Consider the following 24,436-nt stretch of genomic DNA (forward strand, 5'->3'; position numbering starts at 1 on the left):
TACCTCCAAGGGTGCCAACCCTTGGATTAACGCCAGGAAACATAAGCCCTTCAGAATCTATAATATATAGTCCTGGAAGCTGGCTTACTTGCATTAATCAAGGTAGAGATAACTGGCCCGGAAAACCCACGTTTCTTCAGAATGTGGGTTTCAATAGCCAAGCTGTTAAATTTAGCGTTCGTAAGGTAGGATGGAATACCGGCCCCTGTTAGAGTAGGTCTGGCCGTAGTGAGAGGGACCATGGACCCTCCACTGGCATCTTTACGATTTCTGCATACCATGACCTTCTGGGCCATGCTGGTGCTGCCAGAATTACCGGCTTTCTTTATAGCTTGATCCTGCAAAGAAGTCGAGGCAGCAACTGAATATGGGGAAATGCATAGATCAGTGAGAACTGATCCCACGGGGTCACCAACGCATCTGTTCCGCATGCAAGTGGATCCCTTGTCCCGGACACAAAGTTGACTAACTTCATGTTGAATCTGGATGCTAGAAGAAGATCTACGTCCAGAGTCCCCCATCTTTGGCAAACAGCCCAAAAAATGTTGAGGTGAAGAGACCATTCCCCCGGAATAACTGCTGGCGACTCAGGTAGTCTGCCTGCCAATTCTCTACTCCCAGAATGAAGACTGCCGATAGGCATGGAACATTCCTTTCTGCCCAAGTTAGAATATGGTTCACCTCTCTCTGCAATGAGAGACTCTTGGTGCCCCCTTGGTGATTGATATAGACCACAGATGTGGCATTGTCGGATTGGATCCTGACAGGACAATCCCGTAACCTGGAAGTCCAGCCCTTCAAAGCCAGACACACTGCCTGAATCTCTAGGATATTGATGGGCAAGGTTCTTTCGGCTCTTGACCACTGTACCTGGACTGTTGTCTTTTCTAGTACTGCTCCCCAGCCTGGAAGGCTGGCATCTGTCGTTACCACTTTCCAGATAACAGGTCTGAAGGATTTCCCTTTCAGCAGATTCTAGCTTAGTAACCACCAATTGAGGCTTTGGGACACCCTTGGGGACAGCCACATTGGCAAGTCTAAAGCTTGAATCGTTTTGTTCCAAGTAGACAGGATACTGTTTTGCAACAGTCTTGAATGGAACTGGGCATAGGGAACTGCTTCGAATGAAGCCACCATCTTTCCTGGCAACCTCATGCAAAGGCGAATGGAGGGATCGCCTTTTGACCTGACCATCCACACCAGCTCTCCAGTTGATTTTTGCCTGAGGCAAGAACACCCTTTTTCTGGGCTGTGTCTATGATCAGACCTAAGTACTCCAGCCTTTTTAGTGGTATTAAGGAAGATTTCTCTAGGTCGAGAATCCAACCCAAAAACTTTCTAGGTAACTGGTTGTAATGCGCACGCTTTGCTCTAAACGAGCCACCGACTGGTCTATTAGCAATAGATCATTTAAGTACACCAAGACTGTTAGAGGTGGGGCCAGGACTTTTGTAAAACACCCAGGGTGCTGTAGCTAGTCCGAAGGGCAAGGCTACGAACTGGAAATGCTGCTGTTCTACCTTGAACCGCAGAAACCTTTGGTGAGCAGGAAATACAGGAACATGCAGATATGCATCCCTGATGTTGATGGATGCCAGAAGTTCTCCCCCTAGTAGGATAGAAACTACAGACCTGATCGACGCCATGCGAAAGGAGCGGATCTTTAGAAACTGATTTACATTCTTCAGATCTAGAATGGATCTGACATCTCCATTCGGTTTTGGTACTGTGAAAAGGTTTGAATAAAACCCCGCTCATCTGTGGGGATTTGTACGATCACCCCGAGTCATTAATCGGTCTAATGCTTGAAACAGAGATTGCCTTTTCCCTGAACGTTTGACCTCTGGAAACGAGACGGTGGAAAGTCCCAAACTTCCAGCTTGTACCCCAGAGTTACCGTGGAGATGACCCAACTGTCCTGAATTTCCCCTTGATAGACTTCAGAACACTGCAGAAGTCTTCCCCCCACCCTGGCGAGGGGGGCACCTCTTCTTGATGAGGCTTTAGGATTCTGCTTTGCAGGTTTCCGGCCCCAGGACTTCTTTTGAGCCTGGGCCTGACCCTGAGGTTTTCCTCTAGAGACGGGGTCTCAAACTGGCAGCCCTCCAGCTGTTGCGAAACTACAAGTCCCATGGGGCATTGCAAGGTTGACAGTTACAAGCATGACTCCCACAGGCAGAGGCATGATGGGACTTGTAGTTCTGCAACAGCTGGAGGGCCTCCAGTTTGAGACCCCTGCTCTAGAGTCTGTAGGGTGGAGGCCGTTGCCACTGACTAGAGGCGAAAGCCCCTGGCGCAGGAGAAAGAGCCTGTTTAAATGAAGGCCGTTTATACTTTCTTTTGACTGGTAAAAGGGTGCTTTTCCCACAAGAAATTGTTTGGATGTATTTGTCCAAATCATCCCCAAATAGCCGATGCCCATGAAAAGGGAACCCAGTCAGGAGTTTTTTACATGGTGCTTCGGCTGACCAATTTTTTAACCACAGGATTCTACGCATATGTACTAGCATAAGCGTAAGGCGGGACCGCCTGATGAATACAATCTTTAATGGCATCTATGGCAAAGCATAATGCTTTTGGTAGTTCGACCAAATCCCGGGGTTGTTGCGCAGGAACCTCTTTAAGGGCCTGTCTAAATTGGTCCTTTAGTTACTGACATTCGCCTATTGCAGCGACTGCAGGCTGAGTAACAGCACCTGCCAAGGAAAAAGTGGGTTTTAACAGGAATTCCAACCTTTTATCTGTTGGATCCTTAAACATTTGTGCATTGTCTACTGGACAAGTTAAACTTTTATTCACACTGTAAATCGCAGGGTCAACTGCTGGTCCCTTCCATTTTTTGGTGAATTTCTCCTCCATGGGATAGAGAACTGAGAATCTCTTTGGAGGGAGAAAATTCTTATCCGGGTGATCCCATTCAGCATAAATAAGCTGTTCTAGTAAAGCATGGACAGGAAATGCATGCAAAGGCTGTGAAGGTTTTAAGGAACATAAGGAAGAAACCAAGCTTTCAGGAGAGTCCGTTAGGGGTAGCAAGAAAGTAGAATGAACCATCTCCGTAAGAGATTGTACCAGCAATTTCTCAGATTGTGAGGCTTAACCACTTAAGGACCAGCCTCGTTTTGGAATTTATTTACATGTTTAAAACAGGTTTTTCTGCTAGAAAATGACTTAGAACCCCCAAACATTATATATGGTTTTTCTTCTAACACCCTAGAGAATACAATGGCGGTCATTGCAATACTTTTTTTTGCACCGTATTTGCGCAGCGGTCTTATAAGTGCACTTTTTTTGGAAAAAATTCACTTTCTTGAATAAAAAAATAAAACAGTGAAGTTATCCCAATTTTTTTTTATATTGTGAAATATAATGTTACGCCAAGTAAATTGATACCCAACATGTCATGCTTGAAAATTGCGCCCGCTCGTGGAATGGCGTCAAACTTTTACCCTCAAAAATCTCCATAGGCGACGTTTAAAAAATTCTACAGGTTGCATATTTTGCGCTACAGAGGAGGTCTAGGGCTAGAATTATTGCTCTCGCTCTACCGGTCGCGGCGATACCTCACATGTGTGGTTTGACCACCGTTTTCATATGCGGGCGCTACTCGCGTATGCGTTCGCTTCTGCGCGCGAGCTCGTCGGGACAGGGGGGGGGGGGTTTTAAAAAATTTTTTTTTTTTTTTTATTATTTATTTTACAATATTTTATTTATTTTTACACGGTTTAAAAAAAAAAAAATAAATAAAAAATTGTGTCACTTTTATTCCTATTACAAGGAATGTAAACATCCCTTGTAATAGAAAAAAGCATGGCAGGACCTCTTAAATATGAGATCTGGGGTCAAAAAGACCTCAGATCTCATATTTACACTAAAATGCAATAAAAAAAAAAAAAAAAAAAGTCATTTAGAAAAATGACATTTGAAAAAATATGCCTTTAAGAGGCGTGGACGGAAGTGACGTTTTGACGTCGCTTCCGCCCAGCAGTGTCATGGAGACGAGTGAGCGCCATCTTGGCCTCACTCGTCTCCAGACACACCACGGCACAGGACACGATCGCCTCCGCCGCTACCGACGGCTCCAGTAAGCGGCGGAGGGCATCGGATCGCGGCGGGAGGGGGGGGGCCCCCTCTCCCGCCACCGATAAAAGTGATCTCGCGGCGAATCCGCCGCAGGGACCACTTTTATCTGAAAGCTGGCCGCCGCACGAAAACGGGGATACCGGGGTTATGGCAGCTAGCTACTGCCATAACAACGATATCCCCGTTCAAACTTAGGACGTACATAGTCGTGCGGCGGTTGGGAAGTGGTTAAAAAGGTTCATCTACTGTTGTTTCCTCCGCAGAGGAGTCATCAGTTTGTCTTTCCTCCTGATCGCCTGAAAGTAACACCTCATCCTGTGCCCACTGTTGCCCTTGCAAAGGGTCTAAGGTGGGGAGGGGGATCTAGCACGCTTCCTATCCATTTGAATGGAGGATGCGAATAAAGCCACTAAACTTCCTTCCAGGCCCTGCAGGGTGGAGGAAAAGACATCTTCAGTCATGTATACAGGGGCTGAGACGTGAGAAGCAGCTGCACCACCACTTTGTTCCGATGGCTCACCCTGGCTTGCCATAATTGGTATTTCAGGCGAGGATGACAGTGTGGAGACACGACTGGAGTTCCTAACGCCTGGGGGTGAAATCTTTGGTGCCTTTTTGGTTTTTGTGGTGTCTTTTTTGGTACGCATAGTCCTAAGCACAAAAGCAGAGGCACTATTCATTTGCACTACTTGCTGAACAGTCATGACAGAATGATGCCGCTATTAAGTTCAGCCAAGTGCTTGGAAAAATGTCCTTCCCCTATTAGGAATGCCACTTGCAGCCCTTACATGCCCCACCGCTCCTGTGTCCCGAGTGTAGCCTGCTTGCTTCCTCCTCGCTATTAGCCGAGGAGAGACTGCTTCAGCTGATCCTTTAGCCTGCTTGTGCCGTGCGTCCTCGTGGACGTTACACAACACCGCGCCTAGGCCCTGCCCCCTTTGTAAACCCGCCCCCCTCCTTTTCTATTTGAAAATTATTCCCGCGCTTGTGTGTGGGCAGCATTTGGGTCCGCAGACCAACACAGGGGGGGGGGGGGGGGAGGGGGGGGGGGGGGGAGGCAGAGCCCATGACACAGCGGGCAGAGGAAAACAACTATTGAAGCACAAAAAAACAGGACCTCTGCACCCCCCCGCAGGGGGAGGGGGGTATTACAAGGGGGGGGTACAACCACCGCTGTTTCCCTAACCCCTCTGGTCCCCTCTCCTTACCTTGAGAGGTATCTCACTGCGCAAGCTGCTGCGGCCGCACACAGACTGACACTGAGCTAAGTGAAGACAACAGATTAAGGTATGTGCATGTACTCCCTCTAGTGGAGATTTACAAATTAGCATTCTGGGAGATTTAAGGCATGACATTTTTTCCCTTAAAGAAAAAATCATAGGTGGACTTTTTAGTTCCTACGTTTCTTCCCTTACCTTATCCCCGCCGCAGGATTTGCTGATTTGACAGTCAATCCAGCCTTCACCCATCAAGGCGGACTGCGTTTAGCAAACCTTCAAGGACCGGGTCCCTTTTTATCAGGGTTCCACTCCCTTGGACCTATAAAAGCACCCAACCAGGAAAAGCTTTTAGGTAATGTAGCATGACCAAAGCCCTGGGTCCTGGGGTCCAGCCCTGCAAAGAGGCGTTACAGGAAAAACCTTGTGCTTCGATATGAGGCCCAGGTACCATCCACTTTGGCCTCAATGGCACTTTGGATGGATCCGGTCTATGGAGGCTATTTAAATCCAGCATGGATCCCTCCTGGAGCTCCTCAGAGCACACTTCACTCGTGACCAACACCTTAGACCCTGGTGAAAAAACTGAGGTACTACTGGTAGGAGGAGGGGTTATATAGGGAGTGAACTTTCTGTATTGGGTATACCAGAGTTCATCACCTGAAGGTGCCTATATACCCATTAAGTTATTACTTAGGCTCTGTGTCCCATGATGTACAATAAAGAAATTCAATTTACCTACAGGTAAGCATAATTATAGGCATAATGTGCTAAAGGGGTATACAACCACTTTAAGAGCTGACTTGACACTGGTTGGATTTAGGAAGGGGGCACGACTTCCAAAATGCATTAGGTTTTTCCATCTGATGTTATCATGATAGGACTTACTGCCCAAGGCTGAAGCATATAAGTTACAAGCCTGTTGTGACCCTTTACATTTGTGGGTATCCATGTATTATTTGGAATTTAATAAATTGTATGGTGGTAATGCACAAGGAGTTGTGCCCTCTTGCGTGTTTTTGCAAGTGGTTTTAAAGCACCTACCGGGTCCTTGGAGGTCGAACACAGATGAGTTTGTTTACTTTCTCCACCACACCAGCCACTGACGCCAACAGCTTGTCCTCTTCCATGTAGGTTCCATGACCTCTGAAAAAAATAAAGACATCAATTAACAAACAAAAAAAACGTAATTCTGCTATAAAAGATGTTATGTGCTAGAAAAAAAAAAAAAAATTATATATATATATATATATATATATATATATATATATATATATATATATATATATATATAGGGTTTGTCCACACACACAGTATCTCACAAAAAGTGAGTACACCCCTCACATTTTTGTAAATATTTTTTTCTATCTTTTCATGTGACAACACTGAAGGAATGACACTTTGCTACAGTGTAAAGTAGTGAGTGTACAGCTTGTATAACAGTGTAAATTTGCTGTCCCCTCAAAATAACTCAACACACAGCCATTAATGTCTAAACCGCTGGCAACAAAAGTGAGTACACCCCTAAGTGAAAATGTCCAAATTGGGCCCAAAGTGTCAATATTTTGTGTGGCCACCATTATTTTCCAGCACTTCCTTAACCCTCTTGGGCATGGAGTTCACCAGAGCCTCACAGGTTGCCACTGGAGTCCTCTTCCATTCTTCAAATGATGACATCACGGAGCTGGTGGATGTTAGAGACCTTGTGCTCCTCCACCTTCTGTTTGAGGATGCCCCACAGATGCTCAAAAGTGTTTAGGTCTGGAGACATGCTTGGCCAGTCCATCACCCTTTACCGTCAGGTTCTTTAGCAAGGCAGTGGTCATCTTGGAGGTGTGTTTGGGGTTGTTATGTTGGAATACCAGTCTCCAAAGGGAGGGGATCATGCTCTGCTTCAATATGTCACAGTACATGTTGGCATTCATGGTTCCCTCAATGAACTGTAGCTCCCCAGTGCTGGCAGCACTCATGCAACCCCAGACCATGACACTCCCACCACCATGCTTGAATGTAGGCAAGACACACTTGTCTTTGTACTCCTCACCTGGTTGCCGCCACACACGCTTGACACCATATGAACCATATAAGTTTATCTTGGTCTCATCAGACCACAAGACATGGTTCCAGTAATTCATGTCCTTAGTCTACTTGTCTTCAGCAAATTGTTTGAAGGCTTTCTTGTGCATCATCTTTAGAAGAGGCTTCCTTCTGGCATTCACAAGTCTATTTCCCAAAGACAACCTCTGTATAGGACGCTGAGCACGTACACTCTACTTCTTTGGTTGACCATGGCGAGGCCTGTTCTGAGTGGAACCTGTTTTGTTAAATCGCTGTATGGTCTTGGCCACTGTGCTGCAGCTCAGTTTCAGGGTCTTGGCAATCTTCTTATAGCCCAGGCCATCTTTATGTAGAGCAACCATTTCCTTTTTTCAGAACCTCAGAGAGTTCTTTGCCATGAGGTGCCATGTTAAACTTCCAGTGACCAGTATGAGAGAGTGAGAGTGATAACACCAAATTTAACACACCTGTCCCTATTCACACCTAAGACCTTGTAACACTAACAAGTCATATGACACGAAAATGGAAAATGGTTAATTGGGCCCAATTTGGACATTTTCACTTAGGGGTGTACTCACTTTTGTTGCCAGTGGTTTAGACATCAATGGCTGTGTGTTGATTTATTTTGAGGGGACAGCAAATTTACACTGTTATACAAGCTGTACACTCACTACTTTACATTGTAGCAAAGTGTCATTTCTTCAGTGTCATCACAAGAAAAGCTATAATAAAATACCATATTTATCGGCGTATAACACAAACCTTTAATTTAAGAGGGAAGTTCCTTTTTTATTTTTTAAATAAACCACTTTGAAACAAAATAATGGTCAGTGCCCATCTGCAGCCTCAATGTAGCCTGATCTGCGCCCATCCACAGCCCAACTCCCATCAATGCAACCTATCTAATGCCCATCTGCAGCCTCACCATCTCTCATCAATGCAGTGCAGGAAATCACCGAGCGATCATCTCCTGCTTACTTGGCAGTCACATACACAGTCCCACCTCCGCCATCGGCATTGGACCAGCTCCTGTGATAGACAGAACACTGGACCAATGCCGGTGGCGGGACCGTGTGTGTGACTTGAGAGCCAAGTAAACAGGAGATGATAGCTCGGTGAATTCCGGCGGGCGCTCCTCGTCCTCCCAAGGTACACTATCAGCGTACAACACGCACCCGTGATTTGCCCCCTATTTTCAGGGGGGAAAAGTGCGTGTTATACGCCGATAAATACGGTATTTACCAAAATGTGAAGGGTTTACTCACTTTTGTGAGAAACTCTCTCATATATATATATATATATATAATTATATTATAATGTATAAAAAAATAATAATTATCAGTGTATCATATTGCCCCTCAACTGGACAGTAGCGAAAACACTGACAAAGTCAGCTAAATTAAATTTTTTTTTTTTTTTTACTTCTAAACACTGCTTGACAAAAAAAAAAAAAAAAAGTTACATTTTCAAATGCAGAACATTTAAAACGGCTAAACAATGCAAACACAGGCTGGGGTCACATCGCATGTCATAAGCACAGGAAATGCACGACATTCCTATGCAAATCACATGCGATTCTGTGAGATGCGATTTGAGCCCGTCATTTTGTATAGCTCAAATTGCACCGCATCTACACGAAAAAGGTTCAAGCACTTTTTTTTTTTCTTTTTGCTGCACTGGAATCAGATTGCATTGGTGTTCATACCCATGCAATCCCATTCTAGCAAATGCACTGTGTGTTTTTTTTGCGCTACTATGAAAAAGAGCGACCACTTTGAAAAAAAAAATAAAATAAAAATGTTACTCTCTGCTATAAAACATATCCAATGATAAAAAAAAAAGTAAACAATAAAAAAAAAAATCTAATTTCGTAATCAATTTAGGCCAATATGTATTCTGCTAGATATTTTAGGCAAAAAAAAATCCAACAAGCGTATACTGATTTGCGTAAAAGTTATAGCATCTACAAACTATGAGATATATTTATGGAATTTTTTTTTTTTTTTTTTACTAGTACAGGCGGTCCCCGAATTACAAACATCCGACTTATGAATGACTCCTACTTACAAACGGAGGGAGACAACAGGAAGTGATGGGAAAACTACCCCTAGGAAGAGAAATTCTCTCCTGTAAGAGTTATTATGGGAAAAAGATGTCTCCACTGAAGCTTTATCACCAATCCTTGTTTCAAAAACCCCAAATTTTCAAAATTCAATTGTCACAGAGACAGAAAGTGAGGTGAAATCTTCTGAAGAGGGGCACAGACAGCAAAACAAATGATACAGGGGTGTTAACCCTTCCTTATGGTGTCCAAAAAAAACGTAAAAAAGAAAAAAAAATTACCTGTTCCGACTTACAAACAAATTAAACTTAAAGTGATTGTAAAGCTTTGTTTTTTTAAATAACAAACATGTCATACTTACCTCAACTGTGCAGCTCATTTAGCACAGTATGGCCCCAACCCTCGATTTCTGGGGTCCCCGGCAGCTCTCGCGGCTCCTCCCCACATCAGATAACCCCGTAGGAGAAGCGCTCTCTCCCAGGGGGTTACCTTGCAGGTGCGCTCCCAAGTCCAGCATTTGCGTCCATAGACAAGAATGCTGGACTCGGCCCCGCCCCCTGGCGCCACTGGATTTGATTGACAGCAGTGGGAGCCAATGGCTGCGCTGCTATCAATCTATCCAATCAAGTGCCCAGAACCCCGAGCAGAGGGACAGCGCGTCCTTGTCGATGGAAATTCCAGGGCTCAGGTAAGTAAAACGGGGGGGCTAGAGACTGACAGAAGTTTTTTTACCTTAATGCATAGGATGCATTAAGGCAGGGCTCGACAAACCCTGGGCGCCAGGTCGCATTTGCGGCTAGAATTAGCGACCTGGCGCGGCACACCTGGGGTATCCTGTCACCGTGTGGACCCCGACCCCCCGTGCGATCACGTCAGGCCCCGCCAGCCATTGAGGCCGCGGCTTTGTGGCCTTCTGCAGTAATTCTGGAATCTGGCGCCATTTTGTGGTGGCCGTTGGAATGACAACACAACCAGCAATGCTAATGCAATGTTAATGGAGCTTCCCCTGCCTGTTTTCCTTGAACGCCCATCTCCTTCCCAAAGTGGAGAAGAGAAGGAAGTGATTGCAGGCGTCATCTGGCGCCTTTGGCCTAATGGTGAATGTGGGGATAGCCTTTTTTTTTTTTGTAATAGCTTTTATTTTTATTTTTTTTTTAGTAAAAACTGTTTATTTTTTTCTTAATTAAAATTAATTTATTTGTCATCTCCCTGCTTGGCCCCTTTCACACGGGCTGTCTGATCAGGTTCGCCTGTCAGTTTAGAGCCCTTTCACACCGAGCCGCAGGGGGCGTTGGCGGTAAAGCGGCGCCATTTTTAGCACTGCTTTACCGGCGTTTTAGCGGCGCTATTCGGCCGCTAGCGGGGCGGTCTCTCTCTGTAAATTTAAGATTGGTTATTTTTTAGATTGAAAATAAAGCTTTGTCGGTTGTTTAAAAAAAAAAAAAACTGGCTCCTAACTTTTTTAGCTGGTTCCTAGATTCCAAACAAATTTGTCAAGCCCTGCATTAAGGTGAAAAAACACAAGGGTTTACAACCCCTTTAAGAACAAATCCACATCCTATCTTGTTTGTAACCCCGGGACTGCCTGTAATGGTGGTGATCAGTGACTTCTAGCGGGACTGCAACATTGCAGCGGACAAATCTCACACCAAGTGACACTTTTTTGGGGACCAGTGCTAAAAATATGCACTGTTACTGTACTAATAACACTGGCTGGGAAAGGATTTAACATCAGGGGCATTCATGGGGTTAACTGTGTCCCTAAGGAGTGCTTTCTAACTGTTTGGGGGGGGGGCTGCTTTAACTGTGGGAATGCAGAGATCTGTGTTCCTGCTTAGCAGAAACACAGGATCTCGCTCTTCCCTACTAAAAAAACGGTGATCTGCCTTATTTACATAGGCAGACCGCCGTTCTGCTTCTCTTGGGAACAATCGGCGGGTCCCGGCAGACATCAGGTCGGACCCGCTGATTGGCTTCTGCTGTGTTCAATAACAGCGGGAGATGGTCGCCGGCAGCGCGCATGTGCCCCGTAAACCCGGAAGAGAAAAATCAAGCACAGGTACGTGATTTTGCACAGTACATATACGTGGGGCGGTCAGCAAGTGGTTAATCTTGCATAGATCATTCATTTGGCATTTTGAAGTGTGCAGGAGAGGAGAAGACAGCCTACAGTGGGGACGGAAAGTATTCAGACCCCTTAAATTTTTCACTCTTTGTTATATTGCAGCCATTTCCTAAAATCATTTAAGTTCATTTTTTTCCTCATTAATGTACACACAGCACCCCATATTGACAGAAAAACACAGAATTGTTGACATTTTTGCAGATTTATTAAAAAGAAAAACTGAAATATCACATGGTCCTAAGTATTCAGACCTTTTGCTCAGTATTTAGTAGAAGCACCCTTTTGATCTAATACAGACATGAGTCTTTTTGGGAAAGATGCAACAAGTTTTTCACACCTGGATTTGGGGATCCTCTGCCATTCCTCCTTGCAGATCCTCTCCAGTTCTGTCAGGTTGGATGGTAAACGTTGGTGGACGGCCATTTTTAGGTCTCTCCAGAGATGCTCAATTGGGTTTAAGTCAGGGCTCCGAATGGGCCATTCAAGAACAGTCACGGAGTTGTTGTGAAGCCACTCCTTCATTATTTTAGCTGTGTGCTTAGGGTCATTGTCTTGTTGGAAGGTAAACCTTCGGCCCAGTCTGAGGTCCTGAGTACTCTGGAGAAGGTTTTCGTCCAGGATGTCCCTGTACTTGGCCGCATTCATCTTTCCCTCAATTGCAACAAGTCGTCCTGTCTCTGCAGCTGAAAAACACCCCCACAGCATGATGCTGCCACCACCATGCTTCACTGTTGGGACTGTATTGGACAGGTAATGATCAGTGCCTGGTTTTCTCCACACATACCGCTTAGAATTAAGGCCAAAAAGTTCTATCTTGGTCTCATCAGACCAGAGAATCTTATTTCTCACCATCTTGGAGTCCTCCAGGTGTTTTTTTAGCAAACTCCATGCGGGCTTTCATGTGTCTTGCACTGAGGAGAGGCTTCCATCGGGCCACTCTGCCATAAAGCCCCGACTGGTGGAGGGCTGCAGTGATGGTTGACTTTCTACAACTTTCTCCCATCTCCCGACTGCATATCTGGAGCTCAGCCACAGTGATCTTTGGGTTCTTCTTTACCTCTCTCACCAAGGCTCTTCTCCCCCGATAGCTCAGTTTGGCCGGACGGCCAGTTCTAGGAAGGGTTCTGGTCATCTCAAACGTCTTCCATTTAAGGATTATGGAGGTCACTGTCCTCTTAGGAAACTTAAGTGCAGCAGAAATTTTTTTGCAACCTTGGCCAGATCTGTGCCTTGCCACAATTCTGTCTCTGAGCTCTTCAGGCAGTTCCTTTGACCTCATGATTCTCATTTGCTGTGACATGCACTGTGAGCTGTAAGGTCTTATATAGACAGGTGTGTGGCTTTCCTAATCAAGTCCAATCAGTATAATCAAACACAGCTGGACTGAAATGAAGGTGTAGAACCATCTCAAGGATGATCAGAAGAAATGGACAGAACCTGAGTTAAATATATGAGTGTCACAGCAAAGGGTCTGAATACTTAGGACCATGTGATATTTCAGTTTTTCTTTTTTAATAAATCTGCAAAAATGTCAACAATTCTGTGTTTTTCTGTCAATATGGGGTGCTGTGTGTACATTAATGAGGAAAAAAAATGAATGTAAATGATTTTAGCAAATGGCTGCAATATAACAAAGAGTGAAAAATGTAAGGGGGTCTGAATACTTTCCGTCCCCACTGTGTGTGGAGTAGAGCTGTAGTACTGAAAAAATAGGATTTTTTAAAACAGCTTACCTGTAATCCTTTTCTTTCGAAGGACATCACGGGACACAGAGCCACAATAATTACTGATGGGTTATATAGGTATCACTGGTGATTGGACACTGGCACACCCTATCAGGAAGTTCAACCCCCTATATAATCCCTCCCCCTTGCAGGGATACCTCAGTTTTGTAGTCAAGCAATATAGTGTATTAGAAGAGGGGTGGGACCTCTGTGTCCCGTGATGTCCTTCGAAAGAAAAGGATTTTACAGGTAAGCTGTTTTAAAAAATCCTATTTTCTTTCTCGAACATCACGGGACACAGAGCCACAGTAATTACTGATGGGATGTCCCAGAGCAATGCTACCTGAGGGGGGGGAACCACGACCAAGTAGGGTGCAATCAGACCTGAGGACCCTGTACTGCTGCCTGCAGCACACTACGCCCAAAGGCGATATCCTCATGCCTTCTCACATCCACCTGATAGAATCTGGTGAATGTATGAACTGAAGACCAGGTTGCGGCCTTGCAGATTTGAGCCATAGAGGCCCGGTGATGCACTGCCCAAGAAGCACCAATAGCCCTTGTGGAATGTGCCCTGATCTGAAACGGAGGAATCTTCTGTTTCAAACCGTAAGCTTGAATGATCAACTGTCGAATCCATTTAGAAATGGTAGCTTTTGACGCTGCCTGTCCTCTATTGGGACCCTCTGGCAGCACAAACAAAACATCCGTCTTGCGGATCTGAGTAGTTGCCCCTAGATAGGCCTTAACTGCTCTTACTACATCCAACGAATGTAGAGATCTCTCTTCCAGAGAACAGGGATCTGGAAAAAAGGAAGGTAGAACAATGTCTTGGTTTAAATGAAAATCAGAAACCACCTTCGGTAAAAAACTAGGATGAGGGCGTAGTACCACTCTATCCTTGTGTATAATCAAATAAGGCTCCTTACAGGAAAGGGCTGCTAATTCTGATACTCTTCTAGCAGAAGAGATGGCCACCAGAAAAATTAATTTCCTTGTCAACAAGACCAAAGGAATCTGACTTATTGGTTCAAAAGGCCGTTTCTGTAACACAGCCAGGACCAAATTCAAGTCCCAGGGGTTTAGGGGCGCTTTAACCGGAGGATTAAGACGCATCACCCCCTGCATAAAGTTTCGGACCAAAGAATGCGAAGCAAGTGGCCGCTGAAATAATACTGATAAAGCAGAGACCTGGCCCTTGATGGTACTCAAGGCCAGCTTCATCTCTAATCCCATCTGTAGAAAATCAAGGATTCTACCTATGACATATTTCCTGGGATGCCAACCTCTGGATTCACACCAGGTTATATAAGCTTTCCAGACTCTATGATAAATCATCCTGGAAGCTGGCTTCCTTGCATTAATCAAGGTAGATATGACAGGACCTGAGAGCCCACGACTCTTCAGAACGTGGGTCTCAATAGCCAAACCGTCAAATTTATCGTTTGTAAGGCAGGATGGAACACTGGACCTTGAGATAACAGGTCTGGGCGTACCGGTAGGGTCCACGGGGAACCCACCGTCATCCTTACTATTTCTGCATACCAAGTCCTTCTGGGCCAAGCGGGGGCCACCAGAAGTACCGACTTCCTTTCCTGCCTGATCCTGCGAAGGAGTCGTGGCAGTAGCAGAATAGGCGGGAATGCGTAAATCAGTGAGAACCGATGCCACGGAATCACCAACGCATCCGTCCCGCATGCAAGAGGATCTTTTGTCCTTGCCACAAATCTGTCTATCTTTTTGTTGAATCGGGATGCAAAGAGATCTACATCTGGAACCCCCCATCTTTGGCATATGGCCCAAAAGACGTCGGGATGCAGAGACCATTCCCCTGGAAGTAACTGCTGGCGACTTAGATAGTCCGCCTGCCAATTCTCTATTCCCGGGATGAAAACTGCCGATATGCATGGCACATGAATCTCTGCCCAGACTAAGATCTGGTTCACCTCTTTTTGAGCAGCTCGGCTCCGGGTGCCTCCCTGATGATTGACATAAGCCACTGCTGTGGCATTGTCGGACTGGATCCTGACCGGACAACCCTGTAGCCTGATAGTCCAGGCTTTTAGAGCTAGATGTATCGCCCGGATCTCCAGAATGTTGATGGGTAAGGTCCTCTCTGTCTTGGACCATACCCCTTGGACCGCAGCCTGTTCCAGAACTGCTCCCCAACCTGACAGACTGGCATCTGTTGTTACCACCGTCCAGGTAACCGGTAGAAAGGATTTCCCCTTCTGCAGGTTTTCGGGTATGAGCCACCAATTGAGGCTCTGACGCACCGCATGCGACAGGTGCATCGGAAAGTCTAATGCCTGAACCTTCTTGTTCCAGGTCGACAGAATACTGTGTTGCAGCATTCTTGAGTGAAACTGAGCATAGGGAACTGCTTCGAATGAAGACACCATCTTCCCTAGTAGCCTCATACAAAGGCGGACTGAGGGACCCTTCTTGGTCCTTACTGTCAGAATCAGCTCTCTCAAAGCAGTGATCTTTGCCTGGGGTAGAAATATTTTCTCCTGGCTTGTATGTATAATCAGACCTAAATATTCCAGTCTTCTTACTGGTTTTAGGAAAGACTTTTCTAAGTTGAGGATCCAACCCAGGTGTTCTAGATACCTGACCGTGGTCCTCAAGTTTCCATTCAAAGAGGCTACCGACCGGTCTATCAAGAGCAGGTCGTCTAGGTATGCTATGACAGCTATACCCTGAGCCCTTAATCTGGCCAGAGGAGGAGCCAAGATCTTTGTGAACACTCGAGGTGCAGTGGCTATCCCAAAGGGCAGAGCCATAAACTGGAAATGACGCCCTCCTACCTCGAAGCGCAGAAACTTCTGATGAGCAGGATAAATGGGCACATGCAGATATGCATCTCTGATGTCTATTGATGCCAGAAATTCTCCTCCCTGCAGGGTGGGAACTACTGTTCGAATTGATTCCATGCGGAAGGATTGAATCCTTAGGAATCGGTTCAGATCCCTTAAGTCCAAAATGGGCCTGACATCCCCATTTGGCTTTTGGACCGTAAAAAGGTTGGAATAGAAGCCCAATCCCTGGTCCTTTGCGGGAACTATCATAATGACCTCCTGCGACAAAAGTCGCTCTAACGCTAGAAGGAGCGCCTGCTTCTTCTCTGGGTCTCTGGGAACATTTGATCTGAGGAACCGAGGAGAAGGGAATTCCTGAAACTCCAGCTTGTACCCTAAGGTTACCGTGGAGACTACCCATCTGTCCTGGAAGTCCTCCTGCCAGAGCTCTGAGAATTGTCGCAGTCTTCCCCCCACTCGAGTGAGCGGGGGCGCCCTCTCATGCAGAGGTCTTAGTGTTTTGCCTAGTAGGCTTCTTTCCCCAGGACTTCTTTTGTCCCTGGGGTTGACTCTTGTCTCTGGACCCCGATGGAGGCGGCCGTCGAGACTGCCTGGAGGCTGAAGCCCCCGGCGCTGGGGAAAGAGTCCGTTTGAAAGAGGGACGCTTACTCTTCTTCTTGACAGGTAAGAGAGTGCTTTTCCCACAAGAGATTCTCTTGATATAGTTATCCAAGTCCTCTCCAAACAACCTTGCACCACGAAATGGAAACCCAGCCAGTAGCTTCTTACATGGTGCTTCGGCTGACCAATTTTTCAACCATAGGATTCTACGTATATGCACCAACCCCAGTGAAAGACGGGAGGTTTGCACGATAGAATCTCTAATGGCGTCAACCACAAAGCATAAGGCCGCTGGAAGGTTAGCAAACCCCTGGGCCTGCTGTTCAGGTAATACTTTGATGACCTGCTTAACATGGTCTCTTAAGTATTGACAGACTCCAATCGCTGCTATTGCAGGTTGGGCCACTGATCCTGCTAAGGAGAAAACATCCTTCAATAGGGATTCCATCCTTTTATCTACAGGATCCCTGAGCATCTGATCATTGTCTACAGGACAAGTCAGGCTATTATTTATTGAGGAAATGGCGGCATCAATAGCCGGAATTCCCCACATTTTAATAAACTTTTCTTCCATCGGATAAAGTGTTGAAAACTTTCTCGGCGGAAAAAAACGTTTGTCTGGGTGATCCCACTCAGAATAAATAAGCTTTTCAAGTAAAGTATGAACAGGAAAAGCATGTGCTGCTTGGAAAGGTTTCAGTGACCCCAAAGCAGAAGAGGATTCTTTAGCAGTTTCAGGTATGGGCAACTTAAATGTGGAGCGGACCAATCCAGTGAGGATCTGCACTAAGACTTTCTCCTCTTGGGAAGTCGCAGAGGGTCCCTCTCCACCTGATTCCCCCGAAGAGGAATCATCCATCCCATCCCGATCCTCTGAAAGGGACTCATCTCCTTTATCCCAGAGCTCCTCTGTCTGAGGGTCTTGGGGAACAGAGGAAAGCCTAGTGCGTTTTCTTCCACTGAGTGAAGACGTAATCACGGCCATTAATCTTTCCTCTAGACCACTAATGGTTGAGGAAAAAACCTCTTGTGTAATATATACAGGGGCTGAAGTGCCAGAAGCAGGTGTAGCTCCTGACCCCAATGGCTCTCCCTGGCTAGCCGTCCCTGGCCCATCTTTAGGGGGGAAGGATGCTGCCGACAGGGGGCCCTCAGAACCTGAACGAGATCCCCTAGTGTCTCTGGTTCCTGGGGTGCTTGAACCTCTTCTACCCATAGTGCAAAGCAACAAGGTGTGAGGTATACAAATGAACACTGTCCGCTGAGCGATGTAGTCTGGCTAAAAGCCTTGCTACCCAATGCTCAGTCTGGTGTTACTTCAGTAAATGCTGCCTAGGAGAATGCCTGTGTCCCACCTTACATGCGACCGTCAGCTCTGTGTCTCTCAGAAGGCTGAGTGCACCTGTACAGAGTGCCTCTAATAGCCTGCAGCTGGCCTGAGTGGGAGTCTAAACACTCTGTGCTGACATCCCGCCCCCTCCTCTACCGCCCCCCCCCCTTCGAGTTTTGAAAAAAACGAGCGCTTCCCACACTGCCGACTCTCCTGTCATGCTCTGGAGAAAAGGCTGGGGATGGGGGGGGGGGAAGGAGGGAGACTGGTAACAAGATTTGCCTGAACGGCTATCTTCAGAGATGGTGGCCATTAGGCCACAGAGCCCGGGTGGTATAACCACTTTCTAGACCCCTGTGGCCCCTCTCTAGCCTGGGGGGGAACATTCAAACATGAGAAATCCCCCCATCCACCTTACCTGCTTGCAGCCTGCTTGATACGCTGGGACATACACAGCGATTACAACACCAGAGACAGACATTCAGCATGTGTAGGTTTGTGCTCTTAGCAGCCCCCGGTGGTCACAATAGGCATAGCATGCATTTACCTTAAGGCTAGGTTCACACTGCTGCGAATTCTATTGCGAATTTGAGCCGTTGCGATCGCTCAAATTCGCAAGTCATTTAAATTACATAGATTAACATTAGTGCCGTTCACATCGACGCGTTGCGAATATAACCTGCGTGAAAAAAAGGTCCTGTGCGAGTTTACTGCGTTGCGTTGCGAATTTAGTCTCCATAGACATCAATGTAAATCGTTCTTGAATCGCATTGATGGTTCACATATGTGCGAATTCCACCACACTACTCTCCACAAAAACCAGGAAGTACACAGGAAGTTAAGACCCTTTTTTTTTTTACATTATGATTCCATTGGCTAGACTATCAATCGCAGCTATATCCAACTCCTGAAATTCGCGGTAAAATCGCGGTAAATTCGCGGTAAAATCGCGTTAAATTCGCACTGCAGCAGTGTGAACCTAGCCTTAAGGAGAAAAGCCACTAGAACTCAAAAATTCTGTGGAATCTCCTCTTACCTTATCCAGCCGCAGGGTGCTGTTTACACAGACCCAATCTTCACCTCTCACGGTGGGCTCCGTTTGAAAAAACCGTCAGAGACTGGGGCCCCCATCAGTAGGGGGATCCAACAGTTCTGGGACCGTAAAGCACCTCGCCAGAAATTAGGAAGTTTAAAGCCATTTTCTGATCTGCGGGGTCCAGCTCTCTAAAAAGAGAAGCATTACGGGTAAAACCTCGTTTCTTCGGACACGAGGCCCGGGTACCATTCAATTCGGCCATGAAAAGACACTTTGAATGGATCCGGTTCGCCTGGCTTGCCCCAGTATAGGATCTTAGGATATTCCCTTTGGAGCTCAGCACAGGACATCTTTACACGTCCATCACCTAAGACACTGGCGTAAAAACTGAGGTATCCCTGCAAGGGGGAGGGATTATATAGGGGGTTGAACTTCCTGATAGGGTGTGCCAGTGTCCAATCACCAGTGATACCTATATAACCCATCAGTAATTACTGTGGCTCTGTGTCCCATGATGTTCGAGAAAGAAAAAGAGAACCATGTCCTGGCTTCTGTAAAGCTCAACATACAGTAAACAATCTGATTGTACAATCTCCTTTAGATCTACCATTAACTCTGTAGTGCAAGGGCCTGTCTGATTGAGTGAATTAGTGGGGTACTCCTAATCCATAGTTCTGGTAAATCTAAACAAAATTGTACAGAGATTGTACAATCAGATTGCATAGTGTACGGCCATCTTTATACAAGTACATAGGAGGGAGTGAAAAAAGCCGACTTTCTACTGCAATTGCAGAAATCTTTGATGAGCCTGGGAAAAAATGTCACATGAAGATATGCGTTATTGATGACTATGGACCCCGAAAACTACCCCTTGTAGAGAGGTCATCACTGAACAGACTGAGCCTATCTGAAACAGAAGAAAGCCCAGCGGCTTGAGATCTTAAGATAGACCCCATGTCTCCATTTAGTTTTGGAACCGCTACAATTTTGAATGTTTTACAATAACGAGTCCACAACTTCTGCTCCAAGAGCCAATGCAAGGCAAAAGACTGTCTGTGGTAGACCCAGACAGTCCCCAGAGATGTACTTAACCCCTTCCCATCTACGCTATAGCTGAATGACAGCTACAGTGTGGACCTACTTTGCTGGGAGGGCGTCAATAGACATCATCCCATGCTCAGACGGCCTGCACCCCGCACCACCCCCCCCCCCCCCACACCACCCTGAGCGGTGCGCGCTGTGATCAGCGAATCTATGAGACTCGGCTGATTACAGATCGGAGTAGGGTGTCGATCCCGACCCCTTACCATGTGATCGGTTATCAGCCAATGACGACTGATCATGTGATGTAAACAGAGACGGTAACCGGCTATTTTTTCTCCTCACGCTATCAGGAGAAGAACAAAAAAAAAAAAGCCGATCACCTGTGGCTGTTAGAGGGACATCGATCCCGATCAAGGAGAGCAGCCGCGGAGTTATCTGTGCCCACCAGTGCCACCTGTCAGTGCCGCCTACCAGTGCCACCCATCAGTGCCTCATCACCAGTGCTGCCCATCAGTGCCACCTATCTATGTCACCAATCAGTGCCTCATCACCAGTGCTGCCCATCAGTGCCACCTATTAGTTCCCATCAGTGTCAACTATCGGTGCCCATCAGTTCCTCCTTATGTGTGCCTATTAGTGCAGTCTATCTGTGCCCGTCAGCGTAAATCAATGAAGGAGGAAAAAATTACCTGTGTGCAAAATTTTATAACAAACTATGAAACTTTTTTTTTTTTCAACATTTCGTGCCTTTTTTTGTTTGTTTAGCAAAATATAATAACCCCGGGATTATTAAATACCACCAAAAGAAAGCTCTATTTGTGCAAAAAAAAGGATAAAAGTTTCATTTGGGTACTGTGTAGCATGACCGTGCAATTGTCAGAGTGTGACAGCACTGAAAGCTGAAAATTGGCCTGGGCAGGAAGGGGGTAAAAGTGCCCAGTAAGAAAGTGGTTAATCTACATTATATACTCGGCTGTATACGCTGTGCTGTATGTTATATACTCGGCTGTATACGCTGTGCTGTATGTTATATACTCGGCTGTATACGCTGTGCTGCATGTTATCTACTCTTCTGTATACGCTGTGCTGCATGTTATCTACTCTTCTGTATACGCTGTGCTGTATGTTATATACTCGGCTGTATACGCTGTGCTGCATGTTATATACTCGGCTGTATACGCTGTGCTGCATGTTATATACTCGGCTGTATACGCTGTGCTGCATGTTATATACTCGGCTGTATACGCTGTGCTGCATGTTATCTACTCTTCTGTATACGCTGTGCTGCATGTTATCTACTCTTCTGTATACGCTGTGCTGCATGTTATCTACTCTTCTGTATACGCTGTGCTGCATGTTATCTACTCGGCTGTATACGCTGTGCTGCATGTTATCTACTCGGCTGTATACGCTGTGCTGCATGTTATCTACTCGGCTGTATACGCTGTGCTGCATGTTATCTACTCGGCTGTATACGCTGTGCTGCATGTTATCTACTCGGCTGTATACGCTGTGCTGCATGTTATCTACTCGGCTGTATACGCTGTGCTGCATGTTATCTACTCGGCTGTATACGCTGTGCTGCATGTTATCTACTCGGCTGTATACGCTGTGCTGCATGTTATCTACTCGGCTGTATACGCTGTGCTGCATGTTATCTACTCTTCTGTATACGCTGTGCTGCATGTTATCTACTCTTCTGTATACGCTGTGCTGCATGTTATCTACTCGGCTGTATACGCTGTGCTGCATGTTATCTACTCGGCTGTATACGCTGTGCTGCATGTTATCTACTCGGCTGTATACGCTGTGCTGCATGTTATCTACTCGGCTGTATACGATGTGCTGCATGTTATCTACTCGGCTGTATACGCTGTGCTGCATGTTATCTACTCTTCTGTATACGCTGTGCTGCATGTTATCTACTCGGCTGTATACGCTGTGCTGCATGTTATCTACTCGGCTGTATACGCTGTGCTGCATGTTATCTACTCGGCTGTATACGCTGTGCTGCATGTTATCTACTCTTCTGTATACGCTGTGCTGCATGTTATCTACTCTTCTGTATACGCTGTGCTGCATGTTATCTACTCTTCTGTATACGCTGTGCTGCATGTTATCTACTCTTCTGTATACTCTGTGCTGCATGTTATCTACTCTTCTGTATACGCTGTGCTGCATGTTATCTACTCTTCTGTATACGCTGTGCTGCATGTTATCTACTCTTCTGTATACGCTGTGCTGCATGTTATCTACTCTTCTGTATACGCTGTGCTGCATGTTATCTACTCTTCTGTATACGCTGTGCTGCATGTTATCTACTCTTCTGTATACGCTGTGCTGCATGTTATCTACTCTTCTGTATACGCTGTGCTGCATGTTATCTACTCTTCTGTATACTCTGTGCTGCATGTTATCTACTCTTCTGTATACGCTGTGCTGCATGTTATCTACTCTTCTGTATACGCTGTGCTGCATGTTATCTACTCTTCTGTATACGCTGTGCTGCATGTTATATACTCTTCTGTATACGCTGTGCTGCATGTTATATACTCTTCTGTATACGCTGTGCTGCATGTTATCTACTCTTCTGTATACGCTGTGCTGCATGTTATATACTCTTCTGTATACGCTGTGCTGCATGTTATCTACTCTTATGTATACGCTGTGCTGCATGTTATATACTCTTATGTATACGCTGTGCTGCATGTTATCTACTCTTCTGTATACGCTGTGCTGCATGTTATCTACTCTTCTGTATACGCTGTGCTGCATGTTATCTACTCTTCTGTATACTCTGTGCTGCATGTTATATACTCTTCTGTATACGCTGTGCTGTATGTTATATACTCTTCTGTATACGCTGTGCTGCATGTTATCTACTCTTCTGTATACGCTGTGCTGCATGTTATCTACTCTTCTGTATACGCTGTGCTGCATGTTATCTACTCTTCTGTATACGCTGTGCTGTATGTTATATACTCTTCTGTATACGCTGTGCTGTATGTTATATACTCTTCTGTATACTCTGTGCTGCATGTTATCTACTCTTCTGTATACGCTGTGCTGTATGTTATATACTCTTCTGTATACGCTGTGCTGTATGTTATATACTCTTCTGTATACGCTGTGCTGTATGTTATATACTCTTCTGTATACTCTGTGCTGCATGTTATCTACTCTTCTGTATACGCTGTGCTGTATGTTATATACTCTTCTGTATACGCTGTGCTGTATGTTATATACTCTTCTGTATACGCTGTGCTGCATGTTATCTACTCTTCTGTATACGCTGTGCTGCATGTTATCTACTCTTCTGTATACGCTGTGCTGCATGTTATCTACTCTTCTGTATACGCTGTGCTGCATGTTATCTACTCTTCTGTATACGCTGTGCTGCATGTTATCTACTCTTCTGTATACGCTGTGCTGCATGTTATATACTCTTCTGTATACGCTGTGCTGCATGTTATATACTCTGCAGTTCTATCTGTTCCATGGCCTCCTGTCAGCCCAGGCACGCTCACCTCATGAAGCTGGAGTCTGTGGTGATGATGTCCCCCGGGGCCAACAGGTGCGGGGCATTCTCCGCCGTCACCGCCTCAGTTACCCGTTTTCTGGCCACCGCCAACCTGATATCCACCGCCATTCTCTCACACGCTTCTTACGACATGGGCGCCGCCATCTTGGTTAGAGCGGATATCCGCCCGCAGCCATGTTGGAGGTGGCAGAAATTGCTTGACGGGCGGCCATATTTGGTAAGAGCAAAAAAAAAAACTGAGGAGTGCGAGCGGCGTTGGCGGCGGCCATGTTACTTGCTGGCGGCGTGTTCTGGTCTTTGATCGCCATCTACTGGGCGGAAGAGATTATTACAAACAGCTGCAGGAGGATTAGGGCCAGGGGATGACCTGAGGTGTATGTTCAGCCAAAACCTTTCTGGATGGAGTAGGGCAGCATTAGAACCCCTGTCAGTTATTTTCTGTTATCCTGGAATTCTATAGGGCTTGTTTAAACTTGTAGCTGAGGGTAGTAAAAACACTTGGTTGAACCGCATTTTTAATGCCTCCTCAACTGCTTCCCTTTAACGGCTTGACCTCCAGAAGATTTAAGATTATAAGTGCACGCAATGAACACATTTGCGGCATGGCAGCTGTATGTAAAGACCGGCACAGCTCCTCAACAGTGTTCAGGATATCAAGAAGCCATGGATGTTATTAAGATGCACATATATAAAGGAAAATATGTTCACAATAGTGTATAATCTTAACGGCAAATGTATTAAAAAATATTAAAACCACTCACATGAGTACAATGACCAAGCTCTACACAATTAGC

General features: G+C 45.8%; 1 protein-coding gene across 1 annotated transcript in view; it reads right to left on the bottom strand.

The window, feature by feature from the left end:
• The window catches only part of EXOSC2 (exosome component 2), a 79,886-nt gene extending 56,065 nt beyond the window's left edge, over positions 1-23,821 (bottom strand). Inside the window, exons 1-2 of the mRNA XM_073600476.1 lie at positions 23,629-23,821; positions 6,345-6,446 (exon numbers count right to left, since the gene is read on the bottom strand). Of these exons, the coding sequence (XP_073456577.1) occupies positions 6,345-6,446; positions 23,629-23,750 (224 nt within the window). The 5' untranslated portion in view covers positions 23,751-23,821. The remainder of the gene's footprint in view (positions 1-6,344; positions 6,447-23,628) is intronic.
• Between the last annotated feature and the right edge of the window lie 615 nt (positions 23,822-24,436).

Source organism: Aquarana catesbeiana, linkage group LG09 (genome assembly GCF_042186555.1).
Source record: "Aquarana catesbeiana isolate 2022-GZ linkage group LG09, ASM4218655v1, whole genome shotgun sequence".
In the NCBI taxonomy this organism is placed as follows: Eukaryota; Metazoa; Chordata; class Amphibia; order Anura; family Ranidae; genus Aquarana; species Aquarana catesbeiana.